The sequence below is a fragment of the Pinus tabuliformis genome, chromosome 9 (genome assembly GCF_031772625.1).
Source record: "Pinus tabuliformis cultivar Carrire ecotype Pingquan chromosome 9, CPIR1, whole genome shotgun sequence".
NCBI lineage: Eukaryota > Viridiplantae > Streptophyta > Pinopsida > Pinales > Pinaceae > Pinus > Pinus tabuliformis.
This window is the reverse complement of record NC_142307.1, coordinates 22,741,954-22,759,024: the sequence shown is the minus strand read 5'-3', so window position 1 is coordinate 22,759,024 and position 17,071 is coordinate 22,741,954. Positions and strand designations below refer to the sequence as shown.

At 37.2% G+C, this 17,071-nt stretch overlaps 1 protein-coding gene across 1 annotated transcript in view; it reads right to left on the bottom strand.

Moving 5' to 3' along the window:
• Positions 1-17,071, bottom strand: part of LOC149146917 (RNA helicase, ATP-dependent, SK12/DOB1 protein) — a 565,347-nt gene that overhangs the window by 363,750 nt on the left and 184,526 nt on the right. The window contains exon 7 of the mRNA XM_089440900.1: positions 6,083-6,190. Coding sequence (XP_089297026.1) covers positions 6,083-6,190 — 108 coding nt within the window. The remainder of the gene's footprint in view (positions 1-6,082; positions 6,191-17,071) is intronic.

The window sequence follows — 17,071 nt, the reverse complement described above, 5'->3', positions numbered from 1 at the left end:
GATTCTAAAAGAAAGCTATCCATTTTGGCATACCAAGCCTGAGGAGCTTGCTTCAGACCATAAAGGGATTTCTTAAGTCGACATACAAGGCTGGAGTCTGTTTGTATGAAGCCAATGGGTTGTTCCATATAGATTTCTTCATGCAAGTCCCCATGCAAGAAGGCAGATTTAACATCCATTTGATGGACTTCCCATTTGAAAGAGGCAGCAAGGGAAAGAACAAGGCGGATAGAGTTCATTTTGGCAACAGGGGAGAAGGTTTCAGTGTAGTCAATGCCTTCAACCTGTGAAAAACCCTTAGCAACAAGACAAGCTTTATGTTTATCAACTTTCCCATCTGGTCCATACTTGGTTCTGTAAACCCATTTGCATCTAACAAGTTTTCGTCCCTTTGGTAGAGGAACAAGATCCCATGTATCATTTGCCAACAATGAATGATATTCTTCATTCATAGCTGCTTCCCAATCTGGATGGCCTGAAGCTTCTGCAAAGGTGTCAGGATCATAACTTACTGGAGCTTGAACTGCTCCGCATGCTGCCCGGAGCACCACCCCTCTGGCTCGGCGAGCCACTGCTCACTAACGGACCTGACATCCTCATAGATGTACCTCCGGATCCTCCTGATCCCTGCCCACTGGATCCCTGCGACTGACTCAACTGCTGCTGAGGGTCTGGCTGATCCAGATACTCTAACTCCCGTGACCTCCTAAAGGCCCTGTCCTCCTCGAACTTACATCCCGTCTGACAACAACTCTCCTCTGTGCAGGAATGTAAATCCGAAAGGCCTTTGAGGTCTCACTGTAGCCCACAAAGATACCCTTCTCTGCGGTGGGCTCTAGTTTGGTCCTCTTCTCCTTGGGTATATAGGAGTATGTAATGCATCCAAAGATATGAAGATGACCAATATCAGGCTTCTTCCCAGAGAAAGCCTCCTCTGGAGTCATGTGCCCCGAGGCACGATGCGGACTCCTGTTCTGCAAGTAAACAGCTGTGTTGCAAGCCTCTGCCCACAAGAACAATGGCAACCCCTGATCATGTAACATGGCTTTGGCAGCCCCTATGATGGATCTGTTCTTCCTCTCTGCAACCCCGTTCTGCTGGGGTTTGTAAGGAACAGTGAACTCCCTCCTAATGCCTGCCTCCGCACAATAGTCAACAAACTCTCCAAGGGTGTACTCTCCTCCATTATCTGAACTCAGGGACTTGATCTTTCGACCCGTCTGAGTCTCCACAAGAGCTCTGAACTCCTGAAACAGCTTGAAGACCTCACTCTTGGTCTTCAAAAAATAAATCCAGGTCCTCCTGGAGTGATCATCGATGAATAAAACATAGTACTCATATCCACTCAAGGAAACATGAGACATCCGACCGCTCACATCGGAATGAATCAAATCAAGTATCCCAGTCGCTCTGCTGTCACTGCTCGGAAAAGGGGATTTGGCAAATTTTCCCATCACACAACCTCTGCAAGTATCAAAGTGATCAGTACTGAAATCTGGGACACCTGTAGTGATCTCCGGCAATGTCCTCAAGGCTCCATGATACATATGTCCCATCCTGCGGTGCCAAATCTCACACAGCTCAGAACTACTAGCTCTACTGTCGGTACTACTGCTCAATGCCAAAAGGGGCTGGAATGCAAACTTGTACACCTTTGCATGGCATACACCTATCACTCTAACTGAATCAGTTGGAGTGCCCCTGGGATACATCAACACCTGTCCTCCCCTGAACAGTACCTCATATCCTCTGTCCTCCAAAGCTGAGATGGATATGAGGTTCTTCCTCATCCCTGGCACATAAAGAACCTCTGACACCTTCAAGGGAGATTTGGACTCCCTCTGAAATGTCACTGTCCCCACCCGACTGCTCTAACAACTCTGTTATCACCGAGTACTACCTCAATATCAGTGCCACTCTCTGAAAGCTCTGAGAAGTACTCACGGACTCCTGTCATATGACGTGAAGCCCCATTGTCCACATACCAGATACCTGAAGATGCTCTGCTAATCGAGGGAAAAGCATGCTCCCTCTGAACCTGTGTGGCTGGTGATCCTACACTAGAGGACTCACACGTAGTGAACGCAAACTCTCGGTCAAAACGACCAGCAAAGTCCTCAATCTCTGTTGAAGCTACCACGTCCTGGTTCTTCCCCTTCTTCTTCTTCTTCTTCTCCGGACACACAACTGCATAGTGTCCCATCTTTTGACAATTCCAACACTTCACCTTGGAATAGTCCTTCTGTGTGTTCCCCTGTTTACCTTTACCTTTGCCTTTGTCCCCACCACTGCTTGTGGAAGCCTGCTTCTTCCCTTTGTCTTTCTTGCCTTCTGCCACCAGTGCTACATCCTCATCCTGCTCAACTGGCTTGGCTGCCCCAAGCTGACCTTTCCTGATCTCTGTCTGAATGCAATCATCCCAAAACCTCTCCCATGTGGGAAGGGTCTCACGTGCACAAACCCCATCAACAAAGTTCAACCATGAACGGGGGAGGCCATTCACTGCAATCCGCACCAACTCAGTGGGTGGAATGGCCTCTCCAATCGCTGCCAACTCATCTCTCACATTAGTAATCTTTGTGAGATATCCAGCTGCACTATCATTACCCATCTTAATGTTCTTCAGCTTCTCCTTCAGGACCATCTTCCGGTTCTCATTGGTACTCTGGTAGAGATTGGACAATGCTGTCCACATCTCATGGGCATTGCTCTTTCCTCTCACATGAGGAATGCAATGGTCTTTGATTCCGTCTAGAATCAGCCTCTTACCCTTGTTGGTCTTTTTATTATAAGCTGTCAACTGAGTAGCATCAGTAGGGACAACAACAGGGTTTTGTATGGTATGCACCATGATATCCCAGACTTCTGCCTCCTCAAAGATACTCTGCATTCTCTCCTTCCAAACGTTGTAATTTATATGCCCATCCAGCCTATCCTCCACCCTCAATCCCAATGACATCCTTCTGTCTTAAAACTGAAAAATAGCACTGCTGTAGTAAAGATAAAACTGTTGTTTATGAAAAAATCAGCTTGTTGGAATTTTCTGAGTGAAGAATCAGCAACTGTAATTTTTCATTTTGCTGTCCCAAACTGCCCTTCAGCACTCAACCTCTGATACCATGTAGAAATTTCTGTTTTCCCACCCCGGTTTTCAGTTTCTCCTTATTTCTCCCATATAGTTAAATGCCCTTTCCCATAACCATACATTTAACAAGCTGAAAAAAATAAATTTGCTGAAAACACAAGTTCTGGAAATTTTACAGAATGCTGGAAATTGCAAAAATAAAAATCAGCAGTAATAAACAGCCATTAAAACACATTTAAACACTGAAATTTTTGGTCAATGTGACCCTGGAAAAACCCCCTACAACTCTTGGGGAAAACCAGTTTGAGAGCTCTTCTTTATTTCTGAAAATTGCCTTTCACAGTAAGAAATTTTCAGCAAAAAAATCAGCAAGCAAATTTACAACTTATCTATTTTCCCATGCTTCACAGCAAACTGGAAATTACAGCAAACAGGACAGCAATAAATGTTGTACGGTCTCCTCGATTTTCGTGCCCACTTTCAGCATTAAATGTTGTTGTATGGCCCTCGTTTTGCGTGCAGAAAAATCAGCAAACTGCTCCTCGATTTTTGTGCAAACCTCTCCTCGAAAATCGTGCCAAAATCTGCCTTTCACTGTGTGTTGAATCAGCTGTACAAATCTGCTCAACTGATGCCTTGGAATGTGTGCCAAGCTGCTGTCTCATTCTCCTCCCTGCTCAGAAATCTCTCTTACTCTCTTGCTCTCCTTCTCCCAATCTGCTCATGAAAGAATTGAATCGAATGTGATCTTTTCGTCATTTTCCTCCCTTAATATAACTCCAAATGACTTTTGGGTGACCCAAGTGACTTTTGAGTGATCTCTAAATCCAATGGCTGAAATAGATTTAGATCAATGGCTGAGATTAAATGCTCATTTAAATCTCACTTTTTATTTCTTAATTCACCCCACTTTAATAAAGACCCACTTAGTCATTTATTTCAAAGTCACTTTTCCTTTCTAATTTTTCATTGACTTTATAAAAGTCACTTTAAAATTAGACTTAGTAACTTTATCACTTAAAGTCACTTTTAAAATAGATTTAACTTTATAAATTATAAAGTCACTTTAGGAGAAAAATTAAATTCTTTTGGACACTTTTCCCTAGGCCAAAGATCAAAGCCTAAGGGAACCACCTGTCCTCCGGTACCAAATTTCAACATTATAAAAATTTAATATTAATATATATATTTCAAATATCCCCCTCTTCTTCTTCTTCTTTTGTTCACTCTTTTAATAAAATTTTATATAATAATAATTTTTTTATTTAATATATATAATTATAAATTATATATATTATATAATTTTAATTTATATATATTATAAAATTATAATTATATAAAATTTATATATACTTTTTTGAGACCCGCTTTTCCTTTTATATGTAACTATATAAGGCTTATATAGTATCCCTTTTTATAATTATAATAATATTTTTTTTTCTCAGAAAATTTGGATGAGACGTGACTCTTGGTATGGTCACAATCTTTAGATTTGAACGATTAAAATTATTTAGATCACACCTTTTTTCTCCAATGTTTATCAAAATATCTTTCACTTTTAAAATACCATGGGCAATTACCATGGGTTGTTTCTAAAACCTCCTGTAAAAAGTAATATTTACCTTTCACGTAAGAGATTTTGTATCCTTGTTTTTTCTTTAACTTTTAAAATACCATGGGCTATTACCATGGGTTGTTTTTTAAACCTCCCACATAAAGTTTTAAATATACATGGTATGAGATTTTGTATCCGTTTTGTTTTTTTCTTTTACTTTTTCTTCTTCTTCTCCTTTTTATTTTATTTACTTATATATATTATATATATATATATATATATATATGTTTTTTTTTTTTTTTTTTCTTTTTTGGTTAATTTTTTTTATATGGCCAAAGGCCTAGAAAAATGGAGAAAAGGAGAAACTCCCAAATATTGAGCAAAATGCTTCAATTATTACAGCAACAAGGTTGACGAATTTCGATAGTCAAAGACTTGGATCGCAGAACGAGCTTTGTGCACAAGTCAAACAACCTAGAGGACCGAACTGCTCTGATACCAAATGAAGCAAACAAAGTTCCTTATATAAATTAATTACTCCAAAGGTCTTGGAATGTCAAGATATCCATTTAGGATATAAATATTATATTAAATAAAATGAATAAGAATGAGTATGATTTACAAATGAGAATGAGAGGCTTGCTTATATACCAAGCAAGTGTCTCTTCATGAAGAGTCATGTCCTATTAGACATGCCTCTTCAACCTAATTACTAGCTTAATTAACTATTATTTATGATTATTATCTTTTACATTATATTTATATTATTTATATATTTTATTCGTTACAAAGACTGACACTTTAAGATACACTTGCCTGGCTTTGGCTTATTCTGAAGAGATTGGACATGGAGAACAGGGAAGCCCTTTACATCTATGAGCCTAACAATCTTTAGGATATGGTAAGACACACATCTAACATTGTCCCTCACTTGAACAAAACATGAAGCGTGGAGAATCCGGTGACGGAATTGTTGAGGAGATGCCAGTCCATCTGGAAATCTCATTCCTCTTTAAAGAACAATATTTTGGGGTGGCTTATGCATCATCAAGGATTGGCTATGAATAGTCGACTTCATATAACGAGTGTGACAAAGGTTTCTTGAGTTTTGAGTGGGGAAAAACGAAACGATTGAGCATAAATTAAAATAAGATAATTTTAATAATGTCCAACGGCAGAGGTCAATTGGACTAGGAGACACATTCAGTGGTAAGAGTATGCAGGACTGCACTAGCCTAGTCTAAAAGCAAAATAAATAAAATAGACAAAAGACAGAAACATGCAAAATAGGTCATACATCAAAAATAATATATAGTGAGAAATCTCTACTAGCCAGAACAATTAAAACTTAAAAATAGAACCAAGGTCTTTTGTACTCCACACTTGTGAATGAATCAACACCACACATAAATTAGCATCTAGTCTACAATGTAGCACAATACCTCCTTCTGGAACTTATCTAACTCAAAAGGAAAATCAAGAGCCATATCTGGGACATGTTCCGAAAAATGGCCAGCAATTTCTTCATCCTCCACCATGATAGCCCAGACCTGTATGCTTCATTTTATCAGTTTTCAGTAACTGTGAGCTGTTACAGAACTAAACAAATAATCTGCAGGAACTGAAATGCAAAAAAATAATATGTAGATGGACACCACAAGAAATGAACTGGAAAAATGTTTGATACCTACTAAATACTACAAATTGTTATATTGCTAATTGATGCAAAGTGCTTATACACAAAAAGGCTGATGGCATAACTGAAGCATATCCTATAGGTAAAAATGAGCAACACATTTTCAGAATAAACAAGCAGCACAAATTCAGATACTGCAGATAGCTTAAAGGAAACAAGATGTTTAGGAATACTGCAAAGATCGACCGATGCTTAGCATCCCCAACTTGTTAACAATTAGCTACAAAATGTTATGGTCATGTACTTAGTTGAACTCCACATAATTATATCTACTGACCACGATGACCACAAAATTAGGTCTATGGGACTGTATTAAGTACAATGATGTCGGCACAAAGCTGAGTGCTAAAGTGGCTCTTATATAAGACAAAAATGAGGAAATAAAGGAGCATACTAATTGAAAACCCTAGACATCCAACTCCAAAGAAAAAAGAGGCAGTCCAGGATAAGGATGTACAAGATGAGTAGCTCATTTGCCTATGGTACCAGCAGTAAAAGGCAATCCTAGATCACTAGAGCTCTCTCTCCTAACATCTGAGGCCAATGGAGAAACATAGCATAGATGTCTGTCCTAAAGAATAATAGGGCGAGGGGCAAGGGCAAATACTGTGCAACTGTCTGCAAGGAAACGCATGTTGAGGTCTAGAAGATTTCAATGTGCAACTGAACTAACTCCTGCAATGAAGTATGGTTTGGGGATGCCTCTCAGACCTCATTGAGACAAAAATAGAGCCCCGTATCCTCATTGATCTAGAATCATCTGTATCCACCTGTCGCTTGCTGCCCTGAGTCAGAAGCACCATCAAAATGGGGGTAATCTACCTAGTATAAGCTGATCGCTAGAGTGAATGTGGCTGAAGGACGGAATCATGGAAATGAAGAGCCTCCTGCACAGTGCATATATAAGGCCAAGCATCTCTAGTCAGGTTATCTAAAGAACCGACCAAGAGTCTGCCTTTCACAGAAAAGAAAGTGGAACCGCCCTCAGATCTCGTTATAAACTAGAAAATGGAAGATGAAGTGTTCCTTGGTCTCTACCTACCAGGGATGGCACAACTGGCAGATCCTATCTAAGCAGCTAATCTAGTAGTCAGTCTCAATCCTAATTTGTAAGAGCCAACTCTAAATTGGCCCAGGGGTACCCGAAGAGTATGCATCCAGCGGCGAGAAGTATAGGATAACAATTCCATCTCTCATATCCATGAAGTGTTCAACATAGAAGGCCATCTTCAAGTGTAACCCACCTTAGGGGTTGATCCAAGTGACCCTCACAGAATGCTTGTAGATGTCCTCTCTAATGATGATATTCAGCTAATGTCGTGTAGGTAGAAAGTGACCAGGTGTGTCTAGGGAATAGCTAAAAGGAGGGAGGTGATTAATCATAACGCCAATATGTTAACCCTTGAATTTTGTTAAGGATTAACATGAATGAGACGAGACAAGCAAGTGGCATAAAAGGATTAAATCCCTTAGGTTGTATTTGTATTAATCTCAAAATGTGAATTTATAATACATCAATTGACCTTCTAGATCTTCTAGATCTAGATCACACTAACTCATCAGCGGATCATAATGACACCCCGTCAAGATAAGAATTGCAAGTCATGACAATTGTATTCATCGACTTTGTGATTGTCTAGGGACTCACAGTATAACATCACCCCGCTCAATCACAAGTATGAACAATTGTACCAATAACCTTTGTTATCTCCAATCTGAAACTGTTGAACTAAGTTTCAACGAAGATATGCCTAAAAAACCGTCATTATTTGAATATCTAGAAGTGATCAGCTACTATGTCTGAACATCTCGGTTGAAATGATTGTTGAAGACAATGTTACTTGGGAGCGGGAGAGAAAACGGGTGCGGGAGTGAAATTTTCAAAAGCTCCCAGTTTGGGAGTGAATCCCGGAGCGTTTTTTATATAATATATATATATTTTATATTTTGATACATATATATCAACAAAAACATGTAGAATGATGAATTAGATATAAAAAACATAAAAAAACATAGATTGATCATTGAACCATATAACAACAATCATCTAGAAGTTATAATCTTCATCAACCACGTCCACAAGTTAGTAACATACAACATATTGAGTCTCATGAATCATGATTCATCAATCTTAAAGTTTCAACTTCAAGCTTTCAAAATTGAAAATTCAATATATAACATTTATCATCATTGATCACCAAAGTTGTACTTGTAAGCTAAGTTTAACCATTACAAGAAATAATATCTAACATGAAATGAAATGTTATAAAATGAAACGAAATGAAACAACTTTCACAAAGCATCATATTCATAATTCATAATCATTACCAACGAGTTATAATTGCCAACTTCAAACTTAAATCTTAAATTGTCATATATTGTTTACAAAAAATATCATAATAAATATGAAAGAGTCAAGAGTTATGAAAACTACTAGAAACTAGAAAAGACAAGTAAATTGTAAATCTATTATCTACTACTTCATGTGGCCCTTGACACGAGAAGTGTCTGATGTATGAGCAGGTCGTGGTGGTCTTCTAGGAGTCTCCTCCCACACAGACCGATGACCAGAACCAGAAGGCACATGCCCTCCACGTGAGGGTGTAGATGGAGGCGGTGACAGCAAAGCAACAAGACTCAGAACTCGAGCACTGCTATTAGATGGTGGAGGTGGCATGGTTGATGCTTCATCTTCCTCTCTCATAAGTTTCGCTTCCTTCTTCAAGATGTATAGTGCCATCCTCCAAATTATCATCCTCTGGGTGGTTGTCCCAAATTTTATATGTTGGATCCTCATAAGCCCGGTCACAGTAATGACTCAACAACCTCAAGTTGTAGTGCACATAAACCAAGCTTTTTGCCCGGTTTTCATTGAGTCTGTTTCTTTTCACATTATGTATGAAATTGTAGGTGCTCCAACACCTCTCTGTAGAAGAAGTATTTACAACCTGTGAGAGAACTTTTTTTGCCAATTTTGGAAAAAGTCCGTGACCACCATATGCTTCCCACCATGTGAGAGCATCAAATCTGTCTCTATCTTCCATTGCATGGAAGGTACCAAACAAACCAGTGCAACTGAAGTATCTGCCTAATTCAAGACGCAGACTAGCACATTCCTCCCTATCAGATATCAACTTGTCTAATGCTTGCAAATATCCTATAGATACATCTTCATCTATATGGGGTTTGACCATAATACGGGTAGTTTAAAACCCCTGGTGCAGGTTGGCCCAACCAAGATGCAGAGTAGTATTTTGGCATAAGGATATATGTCAAGGCATGTAGTGGAACATTAAGTTTATCCCACCATATACGCACACAATCATGAATCAATGTATACAAGTTGGGATCATTTTTATGAACAATATCTTTTATTTGCCCCAACATGGTATCCATCTTCTCATACACCTCGCCAATCACTGGTTTATCTGTATCTGCAAACCGAATCATGTGATAAACAGGCTTAGTGAAATCCATTACTTGCCTCACACGTGCCCAAAACATACCATCAAGAGCGGTCCCCTCCATGTAAAGACTAATATTCCGTTTCAATCAAATGTAAAGACTAATATTAAGTTTTATATTTTATCAGATTGACAGATTTCCTTTTTCAAAATTCTATCAATCAAATGCATCTGCGTACCTGATTCTCCCGTCTGGTGTTGATCACATTGCTCCAAGTTTTCTAATTCCATTACCAAACCAACTTATTCCTCCCTGCCTATCTAGGATCAACCTCTGTGGTTCCCAGATCCAAAGAACTTCGAAATTGGAAGTCCACTAGCCCCCATGCCCAAAACTCCAAGAACAGTTCAAGACTTTCCAATTTTCAGTTCCACAATCCAACCTCTGGCTCACCCCTCCAACAGATTTATTTTTCTGCTTCCTCTGTATATTTCTCTCCCCCTTTTCATGCTCTTCTTCTGTCTACGTATATCATTCCTTGGTGGTCACCGCTTCCTACTTGGTGACACCTTTCCCTCTTTGTAACGTGTAACTCCATTTGTTCAAAGTTACAGGGATATTGATGTGTATTAGTTTACTTTTAGGATTTTTTCTTATTAGTTTTCTTCAAATGCCCATAGTTTATAATATTTATTTTATTTTGATTTAAATTTCATATTTTAATAATTATTTTAATATAATTTATTAATATTATGGGATATATAAATATATACCTTTATTTATAATTAACTTTAAATTTTACATTTATTTCTTTATAACCAAATTTACTTTATACTTTTAAATTTATATTATTGAAATTATTTAGGGTATTTTCTCCTTAATTAAGACACATTTAGGCAATATGCTTGGTGATGGGTGAGGTGTAACTTCTATCTGAAGCAGTGTCGATTTTCAACATTTATTGTTAATTTAGAATACATATATATATATATATATATATATATATATAATAGTGCAATACATGCATATGTAGCTATCATATGCATGCATTGTATGCATGCTAATACTCTTGTGCTCTCTATATTAAAGATGGGTCATTACATACATCCCTCCTTCAGAAAACTTCGTCCCGAAGTTAGAGGTTTTTTTTTTGAACCGTATATCAATACTTATTTTAGCGATTAGTACATTCTTGTTAGGGTTGCGTATCGAGGTTAAATTCTTATTTAATGTAACGACATTATAAAATTGGTGTTTTTATAATTTTAATGATCATGCCATGCCCCAACCAGGTTCCCAAGCTATTCTAAAATCATCCTATCCTTCCTAATCTCTTCCGCTCCCATCCTATCCGTCCTCTACTGGAGTATGCCATGGCGTCAATTATACTGACTTAACCATTCATAACTCGAAGGATGGCAGCGTCGACTATATCGACCTGATTTCCCAGTAGGCATCTGGAAGTCATCATCACACATCTAGGGGAGCGTGACTCGCACAGTCCTCCCATGGCTCCAATTTTTTGAGGATAAACGGTGGGCAACACCTCCACCCCTCCTAGTAGAATTAGGGTTAATACCCTATCATGGAATCTCTTTGAGCTTCAACTGTTCTTGGAGTTTTGTCATCACGTAGTCGATTTGGTAATCATACTATCTGCAATGTAAACACTTGCCCACAAATTATAACATATGCGTTGATATATTCAGAATCAATTGTATTCAGATAACAATTTTCTATGCATTTTAATAAACTCTCATCTATGATATTGATCTTTGAGTACATATGACATACTTGGCTATATCTAGCCAATATATTTGTAAGTTCATTTTCACACCTAGTAGTCAAGTGTATTCATTATTTTATTTCCATCTCATCATTCATGTTGATATGTAAAATAAAAATAAAATTAAAATTATAAATATCACATCCTTAACATAAGTCATGATATATATAAGTATCCATGCACCAGCAACGTTAAGCATAATAATTGGAAATCATTCTTTCGTGTATTGATCGTGCATGAAATTTACGGCTTTCATTCCTATATGTTTAACGCTAAACATAAGTATAGCTGTTAGTTGTGAAAGTCCAATGATGTTGAAGTAGTGAACGAATAATAACATTGAGATGACTCTGAGTACACAATGTGAAGGAAAACTTAATCATTGAAAACCTTGGAAAGGAAATCAAGGACATCAACCGACAATTTATAATTTTCTTTTGCTTCTTTTCGAGAGTAAAATTTTATATCATAATCGTTATCCTGGGTTAAGTCATTGTTTACATAAGAAAGAACTAGGCTATCATCTGAATACGCTTCTTCTCAGCTTTTCTGATCGTATTTGCATATCTGGAGTGGTAAATAATAGAAAAACTAGAAATAGTAGTAGATCCATAATATAGTACAATTATATGTTTATTAACGTGATGAGAATAGAGATCTTGCACAAGTGCCTTTTCCAATGGAAATTTACTATAAGAGTGGAATATCTAGATTTCCATTAACAGAAGTGAGAAGTTGACTGGTATCCAAAGGTAACCTATAGTGGTAAGAGTTTTTAGTTGAAGAGGAACTATCCATCAATATTATATTAAAAATGGAGTACAATTGCATTCTGGTTGGGTAAGCTACGTTCATGTTCTCTATTAATGAGAATAAGAATAAAGAGAGTTCGTAATTTTAAAAGGGGTGTCACTCTACCTCAGAAGACAGATTTTTTTATTTATTTTTTTATGTTGCCTATTTATGTAGGGGTATCGGTAATTAGGCAAAGATGGAAGCTGCCAAGGAGAATATTCTGAATCAGAGTGATTTCTAAGCAGACTGAAAATCTATCGAATCTGTCTTTCGAAGCAAACAGATCAAAATTTATTGTTTCAGAATCTATACTGGCAGTCAGTAATATTTTACATTGACAAAAACGCTTAGATGTTATGAAGAATATTAGGAGGAGCCTGTAAATTGCATGACTGCTCTGTCACAAACAGTTTTTACCATTGCAAAATTGAAGAAATGTCAATGAAGATTTCTCTATATTGAATAGTGGTCACCTATTCCATGATGGTATTGATAGGAGGTATTATGCTTATTCAATTATATGTCTGTCTATAGAAGGTACATGACCTAATAACACAGAATTCAAATGGAGAGGTATGGATGGTATAGTTCTGATGTGTCAAATAGAAATATTCATAGCTTTAACTCAAGAAATGCGAAATTTTTCTTTAACAAGGACAATTCACAGGGTGCGTACATGACAGCCAATCCCTTTCTCCTCCAATCCAAACATGTTTATTTTAGACTGTACAGTACAATGTTCAGATTGTGTTCTAATATCTTTCATTCCTCAAAATTTCTGGGTCTTAAAATTTACAGATTAGTTTTAATGTGGAACAGAAACGCAAACTGGATTTTTTTTTTTTTTTTAAACTACCCGTATTTGGGCACACTGATGTTTCAAGAGCTCTATGTTAAGAACTTTTGGCAGTAAGGATGTTAGTTCTTCAGTGACAGGTCAGGCTTTCAATGGAAGATATCTCATGTGGTTAGGAGAGTTTAATGATGACCTCCTTACCTGGGTTCCAATCACCTAAAACACGATATGTTGCATGTATATGTTTGATTTATAGTGTTTTCTTTTTCTTTTTCTTTTTTTAACCATGATGAATTAGTAACTCTTTGGAGTAATCTAGACAAGGCATAAGATCACACAAATTTATAATTTAAAATAACTCATTATATATATATATATATATATATATATATAAACCAAATATCCTTTATAAGTTTAATTTAATTAATTTTTAAACTATTTAATCACTTGAAGTTATTAAAGTAACTATAGTTCATCTAGTTCATGTCAAACTAGCCGGTATAAAATGAAACGTGAAACCCAGAGATCTACCAAAACTGTTTAATCCGCTAGGCTGGCGCCATTAATCACTATGCTGGCTGAAACATAACAATCTAAAAAGATATTGGTTCCGTGCTATTTTTGCTTTTCAACACTCTCACTGTAAGTTATTAAAATGAATTTGGAGCCTCAAGTTAATTTTGACTGAGTAAAACCCTAAAATTAGAAATGCAGAATTGACAAACTTTCCGTATCTGTGCTCTAAGTTGGAGCGTCATATTAATTTTGTCAGAAAAGAAACTTCAAAAATATAAATGGCAGAATTGCCAGACTCTATCCGTACCTGTGCTTGGCTCGTTGATTATGTACCGGCAATTTAAGGTTGCACCAGAACGACTGAATCTCTACGCCTACACACTGACTCCACGCCCACATCAAATAAATATTGAATGTAGGTTAAACTATGTTTTCTGCTCTTTATTTCTTTAATTTTCACCTTAACCGCAAACTCACCAAACAGCACATCGGACAGATAAAAGAACAAGAGAAAGGAATGAAGATTGCTCAAACACTCTTAAAAGAGCAGAGAATGGTGAACATATTGGGCTGAAATTGCCTTTTTAGAGATAAAATTATGGGCAAAACTGGAAAAATGTGGCCGAAGACAGTTAAAATTGATTTTAGCATATAAGCACCCCCAAAAAAAAATTTAATAACTTTAACAAAATTTTCTTTTAAATTCCCCATCCTCAATGGGTTATTTTACCGCCCTCTTTAATTAATTTAATTGGTTATTTTACCGCCCTATTTAATGCAACAAGTGCTGCCCATACTTGTTAACTAATTAGTACTATTAATACAAGTTAATTTAATTACAGTTAATTAGTACCACTAATATTCGTTAATTTAATTATTTGGATTCCTCTTGATGCAACCAGTGCTGCCCATGTTGTATCACGTTAAATCGGTATCCAGTAACATGACGGAATTCTGAACTCACGCATTACTTTTCATTTTAGATCGTCTATGCAATAAAGTGAAATATAAAAAAAAATAAAAACGAAATAAATATTTCCATACTTTGATTGGATTGTTTAAATTAGTGTAGTTATGTAAATTAAGCTGCGGATAAATGTCAATAGGCATGATCCATAATTAAATAAGTTAAAAGTATAATTAATGATATAATTATTGAATTGAGACTTCTGTGATCCATATCAATTTTTTGAAGAATTCTTCAGCGAAAATCACATGGAGAAATTTCTGTCGACGCGTTTCGAACCAACCAGTGTGGTTCATCGTCAGGACAAGTTGAATGAGCAGATCAGGCTATGCACTTTAAATAGACAGGGCAGAATATCCAATGACCCAGATTCCTCGATAAGGTCACAGCTGGTGTCTTTTCAGCTGTGACCTTATCGAGGAATCTGGGTCATTGGATATTCTGCCCTGTCTATTTAAAGTGCATAGCCTGATCTGCTCATTCAACTTGTCCTGACGATGAACCACACTGGTTGGTTCGAAACGCGTCGACAGAAATTTCTCCATGTGATTTTCGCCGAAGAATTCTTCAAAAAATTAATGATATAAGTTATACATTAGGAAAATAAAAATGAAATGAATATTTTAGGTAATTTGTTTATTTTGATTGAATCAATGGTATGAACAAGATGTATATGCGTCATCAACGTGCTAGACCTCTGTGGGTCACTGCCACCAATCCCCAAAATTCTCACAAGTGGTCTCAATTCGATTGATGTGTGAATGTATGAAATGAAATGTGGAGGGACCATGACCTTTCCACTTGGCTCTCCAGACATCGCCCCACATGGCCATCCAACTACCTGGAAGGTGAACGGTTGAGATTCATTAACATGATCTAACCACTGGAAGTCGAGGGTTTCGAATGAATTAGAACAGACTATCATTTGGCTCAGTTGACCTCCACCGCTCTTGTCTCGCCCAGTTCTGCAAGTCCTGCAACTCGCTTTCACTTCCACATTCGACCCAGATTCGTCCTTGCTTAGCTATGCAATTGACTGATAATGGTTCCTTAAAACCTGCTTCTTATACATTCTAATTTCTTTGGCCGGATGATTTATTGATTTGGTCTGGTTTACTGTCACAGCGCGACTCGGATGCCGGATAAGACTTGGAGTATTGCTATTCCCTGTTGCTTCATTAGTTCTTTCAGCATTATACTCGGAACCTGAAAACGATGACGTATCAGGGGGCTGTCAGCTAGGATACGTTCTTCTGTTGAGTAACTCGGTATTTCTAGAGTCTGAGAATTTCCAACTCCATTATTCTCGTTAAATTGTGGTGTTGATTGCGCAGAATCAAACTCCTCGTGTTCTTCGTGCCGAGACTTCTTGAAGGGGATTTCACGAATCTCGTCGGACACTTCCTCTTCCTTTTATGCTTTGTTTCAACGCGCGAAGTGTTTTCAATAGGATTAGCAAGCAGTTCTTCGGATTTCAACTGGGTTTCACTTTCTAGGGTTTCTCTTCGAATTGGGTTGCTCTTTCAAGGGCCTCCTCTTCATTCTCCCTAATCCATTGAGTTTCTTCTCCAGGTGCTTTATCTTCTTCAGGGGCTTCTCAATTGTATGTAGATCTGATTGCACCTGGGTCTCTATATCATGGGATTTTAATTCACATGAAATTTCTTCTACTTCATGGGGTTTTCCATTATGAATCTGTTTTTCTGGCGTTACATTTTGTGGCATATAAAAATTATTCAGGGCCTTTTCTTTGTAACTGCAGGGGTTTTGGAAGATTGTTTAAATTTACTTCATTATCATTTTCTAGCCTTTGTGTTGCATATGGAATCCTAGCTTATTTCTTCCTTCAAAATCGGATCTTTTACTGCAATATTATTCATAAATCTGGTAATTTTTTGAAGATTTTCGCTAGGGTTTGTCATATCTTTTGCAGGCCGGAAATAAATTTTTTTGAAGGTCGTGGGCTTAAAAGCCCTGCAATTCGTCAAATCTGAAAGGATCATCTCTTGCTACAAGTTCGAATTTCTCTTTCAAAATTATTTGTAACTTGGGTATTAATTTTGCAATTTATTTTTTTTAGGGCTGCAAGTATCTTAGCTTCCCCTTTGCACTGAAATTCAAATTACTCTCCAAGGGTGTCTTTTATAAAATTTCCCAAGGCGTTCTCTCTTGCAGGTTTGTTTTACAGACTTGGGACAAATTTTAGGGAAGCTGCTATCCTGTGCATTGCAATATTTAATTCTGTCCATTTTTTTTGGGAAAACTCTCCGAGGAGCCACAGGTTATTTTGCATAGATTGATTCCTTTTAGGATCGGGGTCCTATTTTTTTTTCCTTTTGAATTTAGTTTGTTAACCCTTGTAAGCTTTGCAGAGATTTAACAATTTTGTTTTCAGAAGTTTCATCAAAGTTTTGGGCAAAATAAGATCGATTTAAAGGCTTGACCTCCTGCAAAATTCTTTGGGATAATC